Raw genomic sequence first — 14870 nt, 5'->3', positions numbered from 1 at the left:
AGGCTCCTGAGTAGCTGGAATGGCAAGCATGCCCTTCTAGTTCTGTGATCTTTCAAAGGAAGCAAAGAAATACTTCGTTCATTACTTGTCACTTTGGCAGTGTCTCCTTCATGACCCAACTCTGACATCCTGACACTTAGATGCCTTGAGTACAGTGCCAGCCCTCTTGTTTCCCCAGTACCTATAGGTCCTCTTGGCAGTGCCGACTCTCCATGGTGTAGGAGCGCCCTGCTTACCAAGAAATTATGTGTCGGGAGACTATTAGCAAACACCATGGTGATGTAGGCAGATGTGCCTTTAAACTCAGCTCTGCCATTTAATAACTTTGTGAACTTGAGCAAAAGTCTCAGCAACAAAGTGACATTAACACCTGTTTCACAACACTATCATGAGAATTCAGTAAGATCCCTGTTTAAACACCAATCCCTAATCCCTCAATAAATATCCCACAAGGTGTGCCACAATCAATATGAACTATTTTTTCTGTTTTCACTAGACTATTAAGAAAGGGAAGGGACTGTGTATCTTCATTTTTGGGCCCCAAACTTCTAGCACATTGGTTATTATTTCTTTGCTACTTGAACAGTGCAAGAGAAATAAAGAGGCTGAAGCATGCGTATTTAAACCAACAGCAAAGGAAGCCTTATGACAATCAGTTTTTTTAATTTAACAGTTGTTAGTTATCTACTGTGTATAAAGTATCTTGTTAAATTATAATTCACTGTGAAATTTTGTAAAAGTTGAATAGATCAGAAACACTATCAGTAAAAGATTTAATGGAATCTTCTATGTATGTGGTATGTGTATTTAAAGAAGTTAGCACTTAAAAATTCAATTATTCTAAAAAGGTGGCTGAAGTGTTCTCATTATAAAAGACACCATATATATATAACTTAAATTAATTTAAAAATTATTTCGGAGGGCCGGGGATTTAGCTCAGTGGTTCTGACACCTGCCTCACAGGCACAAGGTCCTGAGTTCGATCCCCAATACCAAAAAAAAAATTATTTTGGAATACACTGCAAGTTACCCTGAATTTATTGTAGAAAACCCCACATTTTTTAGTAATTAAAAATGTTATGACTCCTAATATCTCTGACTTGCTGGTACAGCATTGGAACAACCAGTTTTGGTCCATTGCTTTGATGATGGGGTTTCTGGTATCCCACCATCTTGTGGGAGAGAACGTATCATTCACCTTGGGATGAGTTCTCTGCTGGGGCCCTGTGCTGTCATTCCTTGCTTGCTTTTCCAATTATGCTTAAAAGAACAACAGCCTAAAGACAAGAGCATTTTGTTCCATCTTTAGCCATGTGGACTGCATATGTGAGAACCTCGAAGCTGAAAGAAACAAAAAGAATTGCAGTTTGTGTAGGACTCCTAGCTTCTGCTAATTTCTAAGCAACAAACTTTGATCTGTGAGTCTCTGGAAGGTAAAAGGGAAATTCTTTAGGTACAGTACTTTGAAAAGTCACATGAAAAAGTTCTTTATGGCTTTGGAATCTATGCAGCTTACTTGCTTTATAAATTTTGCACAATGTGCATTTTTGCACAAGAACTTTAAAAATATTTTTGCATTGTATATTTATTACAAAGTGTTGTGCATTAATATTAATTGAAGGAAGAAAACAAACGACTTCATTAGTTAGTAGATAAATGGTCTCTTCCTAATTATTGAGTGAAAATGTTCTGTGTTAAGAGTATAAGAACTATCTCAAAGCTTTTTCAGGCAGCAAATACTGATAGTTTAGCCTCATTATGGTTTAAAATGTCATTCCATTGTACTTGGGGTTTTGCCAGCGGAGAGACCATGCCCTCTTGAGGCTGTCAGAGCTCTGCCTTTTCAGTCTGACCTTGCCTAGCGTTTAGTTGCTTCAGCCTCACCAGCAGGCTGTGCTGTATCAGCTAAAACAGCAGAGCTGCCTGGTTCTCTTCACCATCCTGCTCTCATTGGTGATTTTTTCTTTATATTCAGAAGGAGATAAAAAGACTTAAGATACATCAGGCTCCAGTTATTTTGCAAGGTATCAAGCTTGGCACCATCTACATTGCCTAATCTTTATAACAAGTCTAAGAGATAGGTAGTAGATGGCAGAGGAAACAGGAAATTAATGCTCAGAGCATTGTATTTCTCTTGGAGTCAGGAAGCAGAAAGTGGAGAGCCAGGATTCAGACTCAGTTCTGATTCCAAACCCACCGTATTATGTCATTTCCTCAATGTCTTTTTACTCTATATCAGATTTTGCTATTTGGAAAGTTTAACTGCCTGTATGAAACACCCATGTCCACCTGGCCTTATGCTGGCTAATATATAATAACTTTGAACACTGCAGTTACGAGCTTTGATTGAGCTTTAGCGTAAAACAGTTCATACCATTATGGACATGTATAAGAAACAGCGTTCCCCAAATGGTGGTCAGGAGTTGTAAACCAAGTTCTCTGGAATATTAATAACCTAAGATAAAAATGTAAACCACATCTTATTTTTAAATCATTAATTATTCATTTTTCCCTTCCAAAACTAGGCTAGGAAAGAAGACAGCATAAGAAGTAGCAAGTACCAACTTTTGTATAATTTTGTAGTATGATCTTTGAGTGTCACCCTATTTAACTTGCACAAGCTCTTTTGTGGTATATTAGAGAAGCGAGTACTTCCTCTGTCATTTCCCCTTTTGTGTCGTTGGCTTGAAGGGATGAATCACTGACTCCAAAGGTTGTAGCCTCCAACTTTTTTCTGTGCAATTAAAGTATAGAAGTGTGCTAGTACCATTTGCTACATGCCAAGGAGAATTCACTCTTCATTGGCCTTCTGCTATGTGCCATACTTCCAAGTGTGTCACTTACTAATAATAATGGGAATAATAACTGCCATACATTGGAGAAGGCTACGTGCCAAGAATTCTGCTTGATAATTTATAAAATTTGCTAGTAATACTTACTAACCTTAAAGACAGCTTTATTTCCCCTATATACAGATAAGAAACTAAGACCATATACATAGTATGTAGAAGAATGAGGATTCAAACCCAGATTGTCTGACCCTAAGTCTCTGTTCTTGCTTTCTTAATTAGTACGCTACACTCCTTACTGATGTATAAGCCCAAGTAAAGAATCTTTCCTTAGCTTACCTTGAGCTGGCTTCCTAAGGGCTCTGAAAGGTAAATCTGAGACCAGAGATCATTTGGATTTTATCAATGTAATTTTCATTTCTTAAAAAAAATTCGGAAGTTTTCTATATGCCTTTAAAGTCTGCAAATTTTTCTTTGTGCTTAAAATTTGTGTATCAGAGTAGTGAAGAAATTTAAAGTAGGAATTCTAAGTGTAATTTTGAGGCCTTTTCTATTGCAAGTGGATTCTGGTATTTATCTGTGTTTTTCCCATCTATGTTTTGTTTTATAAATGTGTTCAGCTTTTTAGTTTGCTAGAATAGCAGTATCCAATATTTTGGTAATTCTATATTGTGATGCTTGAAACACATTGTATAGTCATTTAAACTTCATAGATTGCTTTTGCATTCAGCAATCCTAATAAAGCTGAGGGACCTGGCACTGAGGGACCATGCTGCTTAACACACGTGAGTGCGAGGCTTTGCTCGGATGGCTGGTGACAGCACAGACACTGTGGCTCTCTTACTCCCCACAGTGTACTAATTTTCTAATGATGTGCCCTTTTTTGTTTTTTTGGTACCGGGGATCGAACTCTGTTCCTTGTACTTGCGCAGCAGGCGGCGAAACCACTGAGCTAAATCCCCGGCCCCATTGTGCCCTTTTATGGATTAGTGCCTTTTTTTATTTTTTACACGTTTGCAGCATGATTGAACAACACATTTATTTTCTTCTGGAATCTGTGTAATTTATAAATATTTTCTCTTGTAGTCTTATGAATTTTTTTTTTCAGTGTTTAGATGGTAAAGGTGAACTAAAAAGTTCATAAATGAAGCTCAGATGGCTGGATCACCAAATGGAAAAAATATTTTGGCATAGGTTTTATATCATGCATAGGAATAAATTCCAAATGAAATAAGAACCTAAATTTTAGAAAACAAAAGAAAAATGAAACATACACAAGCACAAAAGAATACATAAATGAATTCTGCTTTAACTTTTGTTGTTACAGAGCAAAGCTTTGGAATATTTTTTTTTAATCTAGAAGCAGTAAAAAAGTGACAAATTTTGCAAACAGACTTTTAAAATATTTTGCCTGACAAAAAAATCACAAAGTCAAATGACACATGGCACTCGAGAAAACATTTATAACATATACCACAGATATGGGGCTATTGTCCTAAAAAGTAAAGGCCCCACATACCAAAAACCTGATACAAAAATGGGGAATATGTGAACAGTTCACAACAAAAACAACAGTTCACAAAAAAATCTGTTAAAAAAATCCCTTTCATGCATATTTTTAAATGTTTATTTAGAATAATGCAGATTAAAACAATGCTGAGGTACCATTTCTTGCCTACCAGAATGGCAAGAAAATTTTTTTTAATACACCGGCATATTCTGCTTCCTACAGGAAGCAGATGTTCTCATACACAGCTGGTAGGAATGCAGATTGGTATAATCCTTCCAAAAGAAATTCTGGCAATGTTGAAGAAGTTACACGTGTTCTTACTTCCCAAGCTAGCAAGCTCACTTCTAGGAATCTATGCTGAAGACACCCCTCCAAGGATAGAAATACTACATGTACAGGTTCTAGTATGCACACGTTCCCTAGATCCAAGAGCCCTGAAGTGATGACACCCAGCAGTAACGAGCACATCTAGCTCTCGGATCATGGTTTCTAAACACCATACTCCAGCAAAAGGAACTATGGCTCCTTAGAGAAGTAGTTGATTACAAGGCTTTGGCAGAGAAACTATAAGCTGAGTGTGCAGTATAGTCTGGTACCAGAAAGTCTGGAAATAGTCAAAAAGGATGAGGACTTGTTGAAAGAACGCAGTAGCCAACCCAAAGTTGCTCCTAATTGTAAAAACAAACATTTTGCTGCCATCTGTCTCGCAAGCATAAGGTCCCGAGTTCGATCCCTGATGCCAAAAAAAACCCACAACATTTTGACCAACAAGGTAAATGATGTTAGCATTTGGCCTTTACTCCTTTACAATAAAGTAAATATCCGTGAATTATATTAACATAAAAATCAAATAAATGAGAGACAAGGGATAGCTCCTTCTAATAGAAGAATTCCAATTAATAAATGTAGCCAGAAAAAGGAAAATAGAAAATCACTATTAGATAAAAACTGTGTAATGTCGCAGACAAGATCCATGAATGAGGGCTAGAATTAGTGGACAAAATTTTGAGGAAGAATGGGATATTTACATAGTCTTGGGGCTGGAGTCATCTACAGGCTTGGCTCGGGGTATGGAAAGCTACCTATGGATGCTCACACACATCTCTCTTTAAGACTGTGGAAGTGCCCATGTAACAAGGGACTCATCTTGCTCCAGAATGAGTGGTCCCAGAGAGAGGAGGGGGGACACCACAGTTCCTCTTGTGACTTAGGCTTTGCAATCACACCCATCACTTCTTCCTTCCGTTAGATGCTGTAAAACCACTGTACCAGGAACTCTAGCTGGTACCCCCTTCTTTCCTTATCTCCCAGAGAGCCACCACCTCACCTTTTGTGGCCTGTTCTTGTGCTCCCAGTCTTAGCTTCTTTTTGTAACTTTCTCCAGTGCTAGTCCTGGGAAGGACTCTTGTAACAGGACTAGGAGTGGAGAGGAGGGGTGAGGTTAGCTCTTCTTCATCTTCTCCCCCAGGGGTCCTTCCTCACCTCAGCCTTGTATTCCCCGCCTCTCACTTTGTGTAGAACCCATCTGCAAGCTGTAGACCTTACACAAGCCTCTCGAATAGCAACGATCACACCGTGTTGCAGTTATCACTTTTCATGTCTGTGTTCCCATCCATTAATGCGATATTCATATCTATGTTCCCAAGGCCTAATGTGGTGCCTAAAAGGTCCTTAATGGGTACATGGCTCATCTTTTGGGTTGTAAGTGTATCTAAGGACCTCCTCACTTACCAGTGCTTGAGCTTTTCTCTTTCCTGGACCATGGAATGTCTAGGAAGAAGAGATCTCTTTCTGCCTGTTTCCTATGTTTACAAGTAGGACTCAAGACAACCTTTCAAAGACGATGCTCTTGCTTTTGGAGGCAGAGGGTCAGCAAGGCTGCCCAGAACTCTTGTATGCCTCTGTGACAGTAAAGACAAACAGCCCTGCTCTGTGAGTGCTAGGGGTGGAAACCAGAGTTGGCCATAAATCGTGGTACACATGGGTGGGGATGGCCTGGAGACTTGGTCTGGGAGGCTTACTGGCTGGAGATGGCCCTCGCTCGGCATGTAGGGTCTTACTTCCTCACTGAACCCTCTTCTAGCCTTTGCTCCCCTATTGCCTGGCCACCCCTGGGAAGTAGGTGTCTGGGTTCTGGCACACCTGTTCCTGTTGCAGACCCTGTCTCCCCTTTGCTCATTCCCGCCCCTGCTCACTGACCCATCATATTGTCAGCGCCATCTTCATCCCTCCCTGGGGACTGGGACTTAGGCTGTGCTCCCCTTGTTCCTTGTCCTGTAGCTACAAGGAAGCTGGGTCCATTCCCACATCTACTTGGCTCCTAAGACTCTAGTCCTCCCTCACCTGCTTCCAGTCTTTCTGCCGCCTTTAGATGAGACTTAGAAAATCTTGATATATAGATTTTTTTGAAGAAAAAAAATGTTTTGGTGACACTTTAAAGCGCACTAAGGTAGACTTTATTAATGACCATTGAAATAGGTACAGGAGCCATGGCATTGAAGTCTTGCAGTAGTGGAGAGATTTTGGGTCAACTCAGAATATAGCATGGGCAAATGGGAATTTACGGTCAAAGAGTAGGGTAGTGGGAGTCAGTGGATGGAAAATTACTGAGAGGGTAAAGGAGATTCTGGTTTAAATGACCTAACAAGATTCTTGCTTCAGATGGGCAGATCATACATCACCCAAGAGACGGTGAAGGGTGAGGAACCTCATCACGTATTATAGGCAGTCAGCTGTGGGGAAGGGAGTTTCTTGCTAACCTGACATAGCAGAGTTCTTTGTTAAAACTGGATTTTACAAGGAGGTACACAGATCAACCTACAAGAAGGTTCAGGGGCCTGGCTAAAGTTTGCCAAGCAAAGAATTGTCACCAACAGGCAGAAGTGGGCACACTTAAGCTGAGCTGTCACCTTACTTTGTGTAACATTTTCTATGTTGAAAAACAAAAACAAATCACCTACAGCAAACTTATCCTTAACTTGCAATTACCTATAAACTGTCAAAGAATCTTTCTGTGGAAAGGAAATACATTAATATTCTAATGCCAGTGATTTCGCCTTACAGTCTAAGAAATCAAAGCCTAGGTTGGTTAAGTAGTTTTTCTACAGCCCCATTTTCTGAGGCAGTCTATTGCAGCTGACATCATTTCACAGTCAGAGTTAAATCTACAGCACTGTTTCTTCCAGAATAGAAATTTTTTAATATCTTACATTTCACTTCATCATGGTGCCTATTGAAAGGAATCACAGCACTTTCTTTTCTATCTCAGATCTAGGTCGATCTCGAGAACTACAGTATGTGTACGTGGATAACAACATTCACCTGAAAGGGCTGCCATCCTACCTGTACAATAAAGTCATCGGGTGCAGCGGGTAAGGCTGACTTCACATCTTAGACTTAAAAATAAATGAACTACTTTTGATAATTCTGTTCAGTTTTGTGTTTGGCCTTGACATGCTAAGCCAGCTTTCCTTATGAACTAAGAATATGAGCAGGCAATGTAGAATATTGCATGTTGGGTTGAGTTAGTGAGCTTTGGAGTCAATCAGTAAGTTGTTTATTTTTTTCTATTCAGAGGAAAAATGAATTCACACATACTTTTTTTGCTAGGGAAATAAACAGCTTTATTTTTCCAGCTTTACTGAGGTATACATGACAGATAAAATTGCATATATCTAAGTTTATGATGTGATGATTTGATACACTGATACATTGTCACATTTGCCGTTATAAATGCACTGTTATCAGTCACAGAAAGTAGAAGAATCAGTTTTTCTCTGAAATCCGGTGTAATGACTATTTCCCTACAGTAACAGCCCTAGTTGCTAGGATTTTACCAATTGGAAATACTTAAAACTCAATATTTGAGATAGTCACTCAATGCAAATCAAGATTCTAGCAACCAAAACAGATACTGCAGTCAATAGGAAGTGGTAGCCTGTTACTTTCAGAGCAGCAATAATGTTTCCTTTGTAGGCTCTCAGAAGGATGGCTTCAGCTTCTTATTCTACACAGGGCGACAGAACCACCTTCAGGTTTTTTCCAGAGTGGTCTGAGATTAAGAGACCCACTCCACTACCAGAAACTGCTCTTGACTGACCTTACTTTGCCCACTTCAGGCCCAAGCATTGCCTTTGAGACTCCTTAACCAGAAGGTTTGACTCTCACTTCAGCCCCAACATCTCACATAACCTGGCTCATGCTCCGTGTAGTTCTGGCAAGAATGGGCATGACAGTAAGCCATGCATTGAGGACAGCTGTTCCCCTGCCGGCCTGGCTCCAGGGCATGGGCAGAGAGCCAAGAGTGCTCCAGAGAGGCAATCCTAGGAGCAGTGGCCTTCCCTTAGGAAAAATTAGACATGTGTTATCTTGGGAAAGTCCTAGGTGAGTTTGGTGCCTGTGTAGGCTGATGAAATCCAAGCTGAGAGATTTCTCCCAGAGCCTTCTGTGAAGCGGCGATAGTACAATGTGTGGTAGGGTTTTCAGCTCAGTATTTTTTCTAGAGCTGATTTTGTCACAGCTGTGATATCACTGTCATTAATCCCAATGTGTTCTTAAAGAGCTTTTACTATAGCCTGAGTCTTCCAAGTGGTGAGCACAGTGTCCTCAGTCATCGTGATGCATGAGGTGACAAAGCTGCAGGCACTTTCCCCACATCAAAACCTTCCCCTGATTTAAGTCTCCACCACAATTAAGGAATCAGTTTTCTTTAAGATAAAGAACATTCTGCTTTGGTGTTTCTATATGGATTTTTTGCTTTTGTTTTGTTTTTTGAGACAGAGTCTCACTGTGTAGTCCAGGCCGGGCTGGCCTTGAACTCCTAATGTAGCCCAGATTGGCCTCAAACTCGTGGCCATCCTGCTGCCTCCCGAGTGCTGGGATTACAGGCGTGCGCCACCATGCCCGGCTGTTATATGGATGTTATTGACTACCAGACAGTTTCATTTGTGCTGAGAGGAAAGATAGTTTTTCATCTTTGAGTTGGTGCCTGGTAGCAGTTGTAGTGAATTTTATAAAAGCTCCAAATCTTTGAGGAAATAAATAGTAGGGGAAAGTATACAAAGTATTAGTTAATAGCTTATATTTTTATCATTAAGTGCTTATTTTGTTAATAGTAATAAAAGTATTAGGACAGAATGAAATAACCAGTTTTCTAATATTAGTAGTTTTGAGTGTATGTAGTCCTTCTTGCAGATAGACTGATCCAAAAGACATTTGTAGACTGTTTAAGTCAAAACTCAGAATGCAGTTTTCAATTACATTCCTAAGCGAGCCCATTATGAAGTTATTTAACCTATTTTGTACTCCAAAAATGATACTTTTCAACATTTCTATGTAAAATGTATTCAGGATTTTCATGGTAATGCTAAGGGTCCCTGCCCTTCTGTCTATCTGTTGAATACCCAAAAAGGGACACCTGCCGCACCAGGTCAAAGTGGTGATGCTTTCTGCCTCAGCCCAGGGAAGGGGCGAAGGAAGGAGAAGAACAGCCGTGGGCCCAGAAAGTGCACTTCTTGAGACTGAACCGTGGTTTGGTTCGGTTGTTTATTCAGTGACCCTTTGCAGCGCAGCGCCTCTGTGTGGTCTCCGCCCTACAGTGAAGGGCAGAGCAGTGCACTGCGGCCCTCGGCCCTCGGGGCCTCCTCCTCTAGCAGGGGCAACGGAGACAATAAACAACTGGAGAAGCTGAACTGGAAGCTTCAGCTCACTCAGTTCTCCACTGCTAGCGATGTTACCTCTAGCTCAGCTACAGGCCTGAATATAAGCACAGCCAGTGTCTACTGCATCACGCTTCACCGGAACAATTGCAGTGTCCTGCTCAGCTCCAGGGTCTGAGGGAACTAGGACAGCAGGAGTTCGAAAGGAATACTGCTTTAGGGTCTCGTGGGGCAGTATGTTAAAAGTCTGGACCGGGGATTTAGCTCAGTGGTTTCGCCGCCTGCTGTGCAAGCGCAAGGACCCTAGTTCGATCCCCGGTACCACAAAAAAAACCAAACTCGTGTGTGTGTGTGTGTGTGTGTGTGTGTGTATGTGTGTGTGTATGTGTCATATATAAACTCATATCTCAGAGGGAGAATAGACAATGATGTATAAAATGTATAATAGACATTTAAAAATCAACTCACCAATGATGCACCATGTTAAGAAAGATCAGAAGTCTCACACAATTATCTTAGATGTGCATGGAAATCTCAGCAAAATTAGCTCCTCCTTATTATATTTTATTCACTAGTTATTAAGCACTAACTGGCCACTCAGCACTGTGCTAGGAGTGATAGGCAAAACAAAGATAATTTACATGTTTAACTTGACAAAGTAACTGTAATAGAAATACTGAACACCCTGAGAGAGCCAGAGAGGTGGAAATGTAGGATGTGTTGCTGATTTGTGTGACCCAGCCGGAGGCCACCCCTCCTCTCAGTGCGTCCTACTGGTTACACAGCTCAGCAGGTCGGCCCTCTTGGTTGCCACACGGGGAGGGGAGAGGCCACTCAGAGGCCACTTACAGACTGGCCGCCGTGACATCCATGCGTTCCAGGCTTTTCGCTAGCTTCATGGAAAGGTGCAATTTTTATTTTCTGTGGGTTTTGTTTTTGGGGTTTTTTTGCGACAGGAGTAATATTTTCAGCTCTGCTACATTATACCGAGAAGGAGAAGTCTGTCCCATGCCAGAATTGCAGAGAATGGTAATTGACATATTTGTGTACTCAGTAGTACTTAGTTGTAGAAGTGATCCCACACCAAGGTTATTTTTCCAGTTATCTGGTTATATGATGGAGAAAAAACAAGCATTTACACTGCATTTTTCTCGTGTAAATGAGCAAATCATAGCAGGATTGAGGAGCAATTTGTTGAGTGACCCTATAATGGTTTGTTAATATAACCATTCAAGGTAAGAGAATTGTTTGTATGAGAAATGCATTCTGCATTCTGAGTTAAACCTGTAGACCAAAAATGACCTTTAGATCACAGTCCATTGAGGGGCTTGGGGGTGGGCACTGCCCCCACACAAAAACAATCATTATTGGATATCTGAACCACTTCCTTGGGGCAGGCCCCGAGTAGCCCGGTAACAGAGCTGAAGGTATTTCCACTGTCACTCAGGAGACAGCATTTGCAGTTTTACTCCAACAAAGTTGCTAAAACAAAAGTTTTAACAATTCTTGCAACTGTTAGAGGACTACAACAGAATCCACTGTCTTCATGTATAATTTTCACAATGTCCAGGATATAGGCCCCCAAATTACATGGCATTTGGAAAGGGAGGAAGGGAAGAAGGAAGGAGAGAAAGAGAAAGAGAGGAAGGAAAGAAAAGAAAAAGGAATGCGGAACCCATTCACAAGAGGAAAGATCAGCAGAGACTAACTTGAGATGACTGGAAAATGATTTGAGTGGGGGTAGGTGGGTGGGTTGTTTGTTTGTTTGTTTGTTTTGGAGACAGCTTCACAATGTAGCTCAGGCTGGTCTTACACCACATCCTCCTGCCTCTGGCTCTAGCACGCTGTGATTGCAGGCGTGTACCACCACATCTTGACTCAAGGCAAAAATTTAAAACTTTATTTAGAACCTTATTATAACTTAGGTTTGTAATGAGTGAAAATACAAAAAAAAAATAGAAACTTTTTAAAAAGAAATTTTAGAATTGAAAAATACAATATCCAAATTAAAACAATTATTCAGTGGGCTTAATGGGGTAAATGGAAAGTCAGTGACCTTGGAGGTAGATCAGTAGAAATGATCCGTTCTGAAGGACACAGAGAAAGGTTAATAACAAAAATGAATGCAAAGTGAGGTTGCTGCCAGACAACATAAAGAAGACTGATACATGTGTGGTGGGCATCCCATGAGGAGAATAGAGGCTGAGACAGTGATAACAAGAGTTTGGAGAAATAATATTTCAGATTTTCCCAAACTTGATGTGAGACATAAATTTACATTTTCAGGAAGCTCAGTGAACCCTAAGCAGTATAAACACAAAATGCTGCCTAGGCAAAGCTGCTGAAAACCAAAGAATAAAAGGAAATGCTGAAAGCAGCTAGAGAAAAATGACCCGTTACTTCTAGAGGAGCAATTTGAAAGACCATTAACCTCATCCGAAACCACGGAGGCCGGAAAACAATTGAACAACATTTCTTAAGTGCTAAAGAAAAATACAATCAAAGTAGAATTCTGTATCCAGGAAAATATCCTTCAAGAGTAAAGGCAAAACAAACACATTCTAGAGAGAATAAAATTTAGCCTGAAGAAGCTCTGCCTGGTTAAGTCCCTTCATCCAAGACAAGATTTATACTTCCTAGAGAGCATGGCTCCTTCCTTCCTTCTCCATTTCCACCCCTCCTCTTTCCTTTTCCTTTTCCTTTAAGCAGAAAAAAAAAAAAAAACCCGAAAAAACAACTTTTGCTAAAAAGGAGGAGGAGAAATATGTAGCAATCTCCACATAAATGAGCATACAGATCACATACGTACTTTGTGAAGGCTAAAAGACAGCTACGTGGGTACTCTTGGTAAGAGAATTTAACACTCTAACATCGATAGGTGAGATGATGAGTGTAAAGCGTGTGTGAATTAATTTGCTACATCATATACATGTTATAAAGCACATATGTGGCAAAATCTCAGTGGCAAAATGAGAATACTATAGCTTAGTTGGGGCTAGAAGTTGAATGGCAGCTCTGAAAATATTGATTCCAAAGGAAATTGTGCAACAATTGTTATAAATTGTCTGTATTACTAAACCAAAGGTACTAACATTTGTAATTTTAACAACTCATTTGGGGGCTCACTATCCAAATCTTTTTTTTGTAACCACCTAGGCGCTTAATCTGAAAACTATTGCATTATAAATCAAAAGTGCCAAGGTTTAATCATTGCAAACTAATACTTCATTTCACCGTGAACTGAAGCATATCATGGCTATTCCTTCTTACCTACAAGTCACTTCATTCTTTTTTTTTAGGTGAGTAACACTCATTTTTCAAGTCAGGTACATTTCCAGCTTCCTCCCCATTGGGAGTTTTCACTGGACACTCGGATCTAATGTCGTGTGGCCTGTGCATTCACAGAGCTGGGTCCCTGTTCATATTATTCTCGTTCCCCGGACTCTCATCATTCTAATCTAGCTTGTAATGATAAATAATAATAAAAAGAAAGCGTGGCCATCCACATTGATTAGCACTTACTCTATACCAGACACTGCACTCATTGATTTATCTGCATTATTGCGTAAAAATCCTCCCAGTAATTTGTGTTATTACCCTCATTTTAGAAATGAAGAACTGGAAGCTCAGAAGATTAATTGTCCAAGGTCAGACAGCTAGGTGTGTAGCAGTATGGTCCTTTCCCTTGTCTGCTCTGTCAGCCTGTGTCCTGGGTGCACTCTCTCCCCGCCATGGTCTAGGGTCGTGACTCTGTGTGAGCTCTTCTGCTGACTCCTGGAGAAAGAGATAGGATAGAGACTCTGTCTCTGGTGCAACTCACACAACGCTGGCCATGGAACAGCCAATGTGTAAAAACCGTGTGACTGCTTCCCTTGCGGCCTTTCTACCTAGCTATAGCTCGCTCTCCAGTGTGAAACACAGAAAGCATTTAATAAATGGATCTTAAAATTAATTAGCTTCTTATATCCAGTGGTGAAGAGTAGGAACTCCTGCTAAAAGAATTATCAAAGGGAAATAAATCTTTATATAAAGTGAGGACACATTTACTTGTCAATGGGAGACTTTTCATCTGTTAAATCAGACATCTGTCTTTTTAATTATTGGACATAGTGAAAGCACTAGGAAGAAGCTAGCTTTCAGTTCTCTCAAGCTTTCTTTGGTATTGTTGGATTCTTTGGGCATTGTCCACGTATGGTGTACCCACGGCTGGGTTTAGAAGCAGCAGCTGCTAAGTAGGTAAGAGTATGAAGTGAATATTCTTGAGTGTCTTACTTTTCAGAGTACATTTTTATTGTTTTACAGTTTTGTTCAGGGTTCTCATACTACAATGTGGCTATAAAGTTTGGAAACTGACAATATTATTTTACCAAGTGTATTTGTCAGGGTTCAGCTCAAACCGTAGCTGGCAAAGCTATTAGTGCAGGGCACCCCAAGCTGATGTTTCAGCTTAGTCTAAAGGCAGCCCAGAGATCGAGTTCTGTCTTCTGCTGAGAACTTTTGTCTCTGATCTTCAGACCTTCAACTGATTGGACGAGGCCCACTTGAGTTGTAAAGGGTGAGTCACTCTACTCAAAGTCTGCTGATTTAATTGCCATCTAGACTGGTATTTGACCAAGTATCTGGGCACCAGGCCCTTGCTAAGTTGATACAGAAAATAAGACATCTGCCAGCGTTCCATTTTCCAGATGACTCCATTTCCCTAAATAATCATTTCCTTAAATGTGGTCGTCCTGTTGAGTAAACAGATACACATCATCCTTGTGCTCAGTTCTCTAACATCTCCTGGCCCTGGGACTAATGGACCCTAAAGAGTTTCCCAAAAGTTTATGACTTTAAGTAGCTTCCTTTCTCACTCTCCTTACATTCTTGAGGGACAGCTTCTTTCTGGTCTTGTTACTTCTGCACACTTTTTAG

At 40.5% G+C, this 14870-nt stretch overlaps 1 protein-coding gene and 1 long non-coding RNA gene across 9 annotated transcripts in view; one reads left to right on the top strand and one right to left on the bottom strand.

The window, feature by feature from the left end:
- The window catches only part of LOC147824850 (uncharacterized), a 64066-nt gene that overhangs the window by 9347 nt on the left and 39849 nt on the right, over positions 1–14870 (bottom strand). The window lies entirely within an intron of this gene.
- Positions 1–14870, top strand: part of Lrrc28 (leucine rich repeat containing 28) — a 118577-nt gene that overhangs the window by 85887 nt on the left and 17820 nt on the right. For all 8 annotated transcript variants that reach the window (XM_004852694.4, XM_021264766.2, XM_021264767.2 and 5 more), the window contains one exon: positions 7568–7670. In XM_004852694.4, the coding sequence (XP_004852751.1) occupies positions 7568–7670 (103 nt within the window). The remainder of the gene's footprint in view (positions 1–7567; positions 7671–14870) is intronic.

Source organism: Heterocephalus glaber, unplaced genomic scaffold (assembly GCF_053883595.1).
Source record: "Heterocephalus glaber isolate CG9 unplaced genomic scaffold, H.glaber_assembly_v1.0 deba00001531, whole genome shotgun sequence".
NCBI lineage: Eukaryota > Metazoa > Chordata > Mammalia > Rodentia > Bathyergidae > Heterocephalus > Heterocephalus glaber.
Note: the sequence above shows the minus strand (reverse complement) of the source record. Positions and strands in the feature narration are given on the sequence as shown.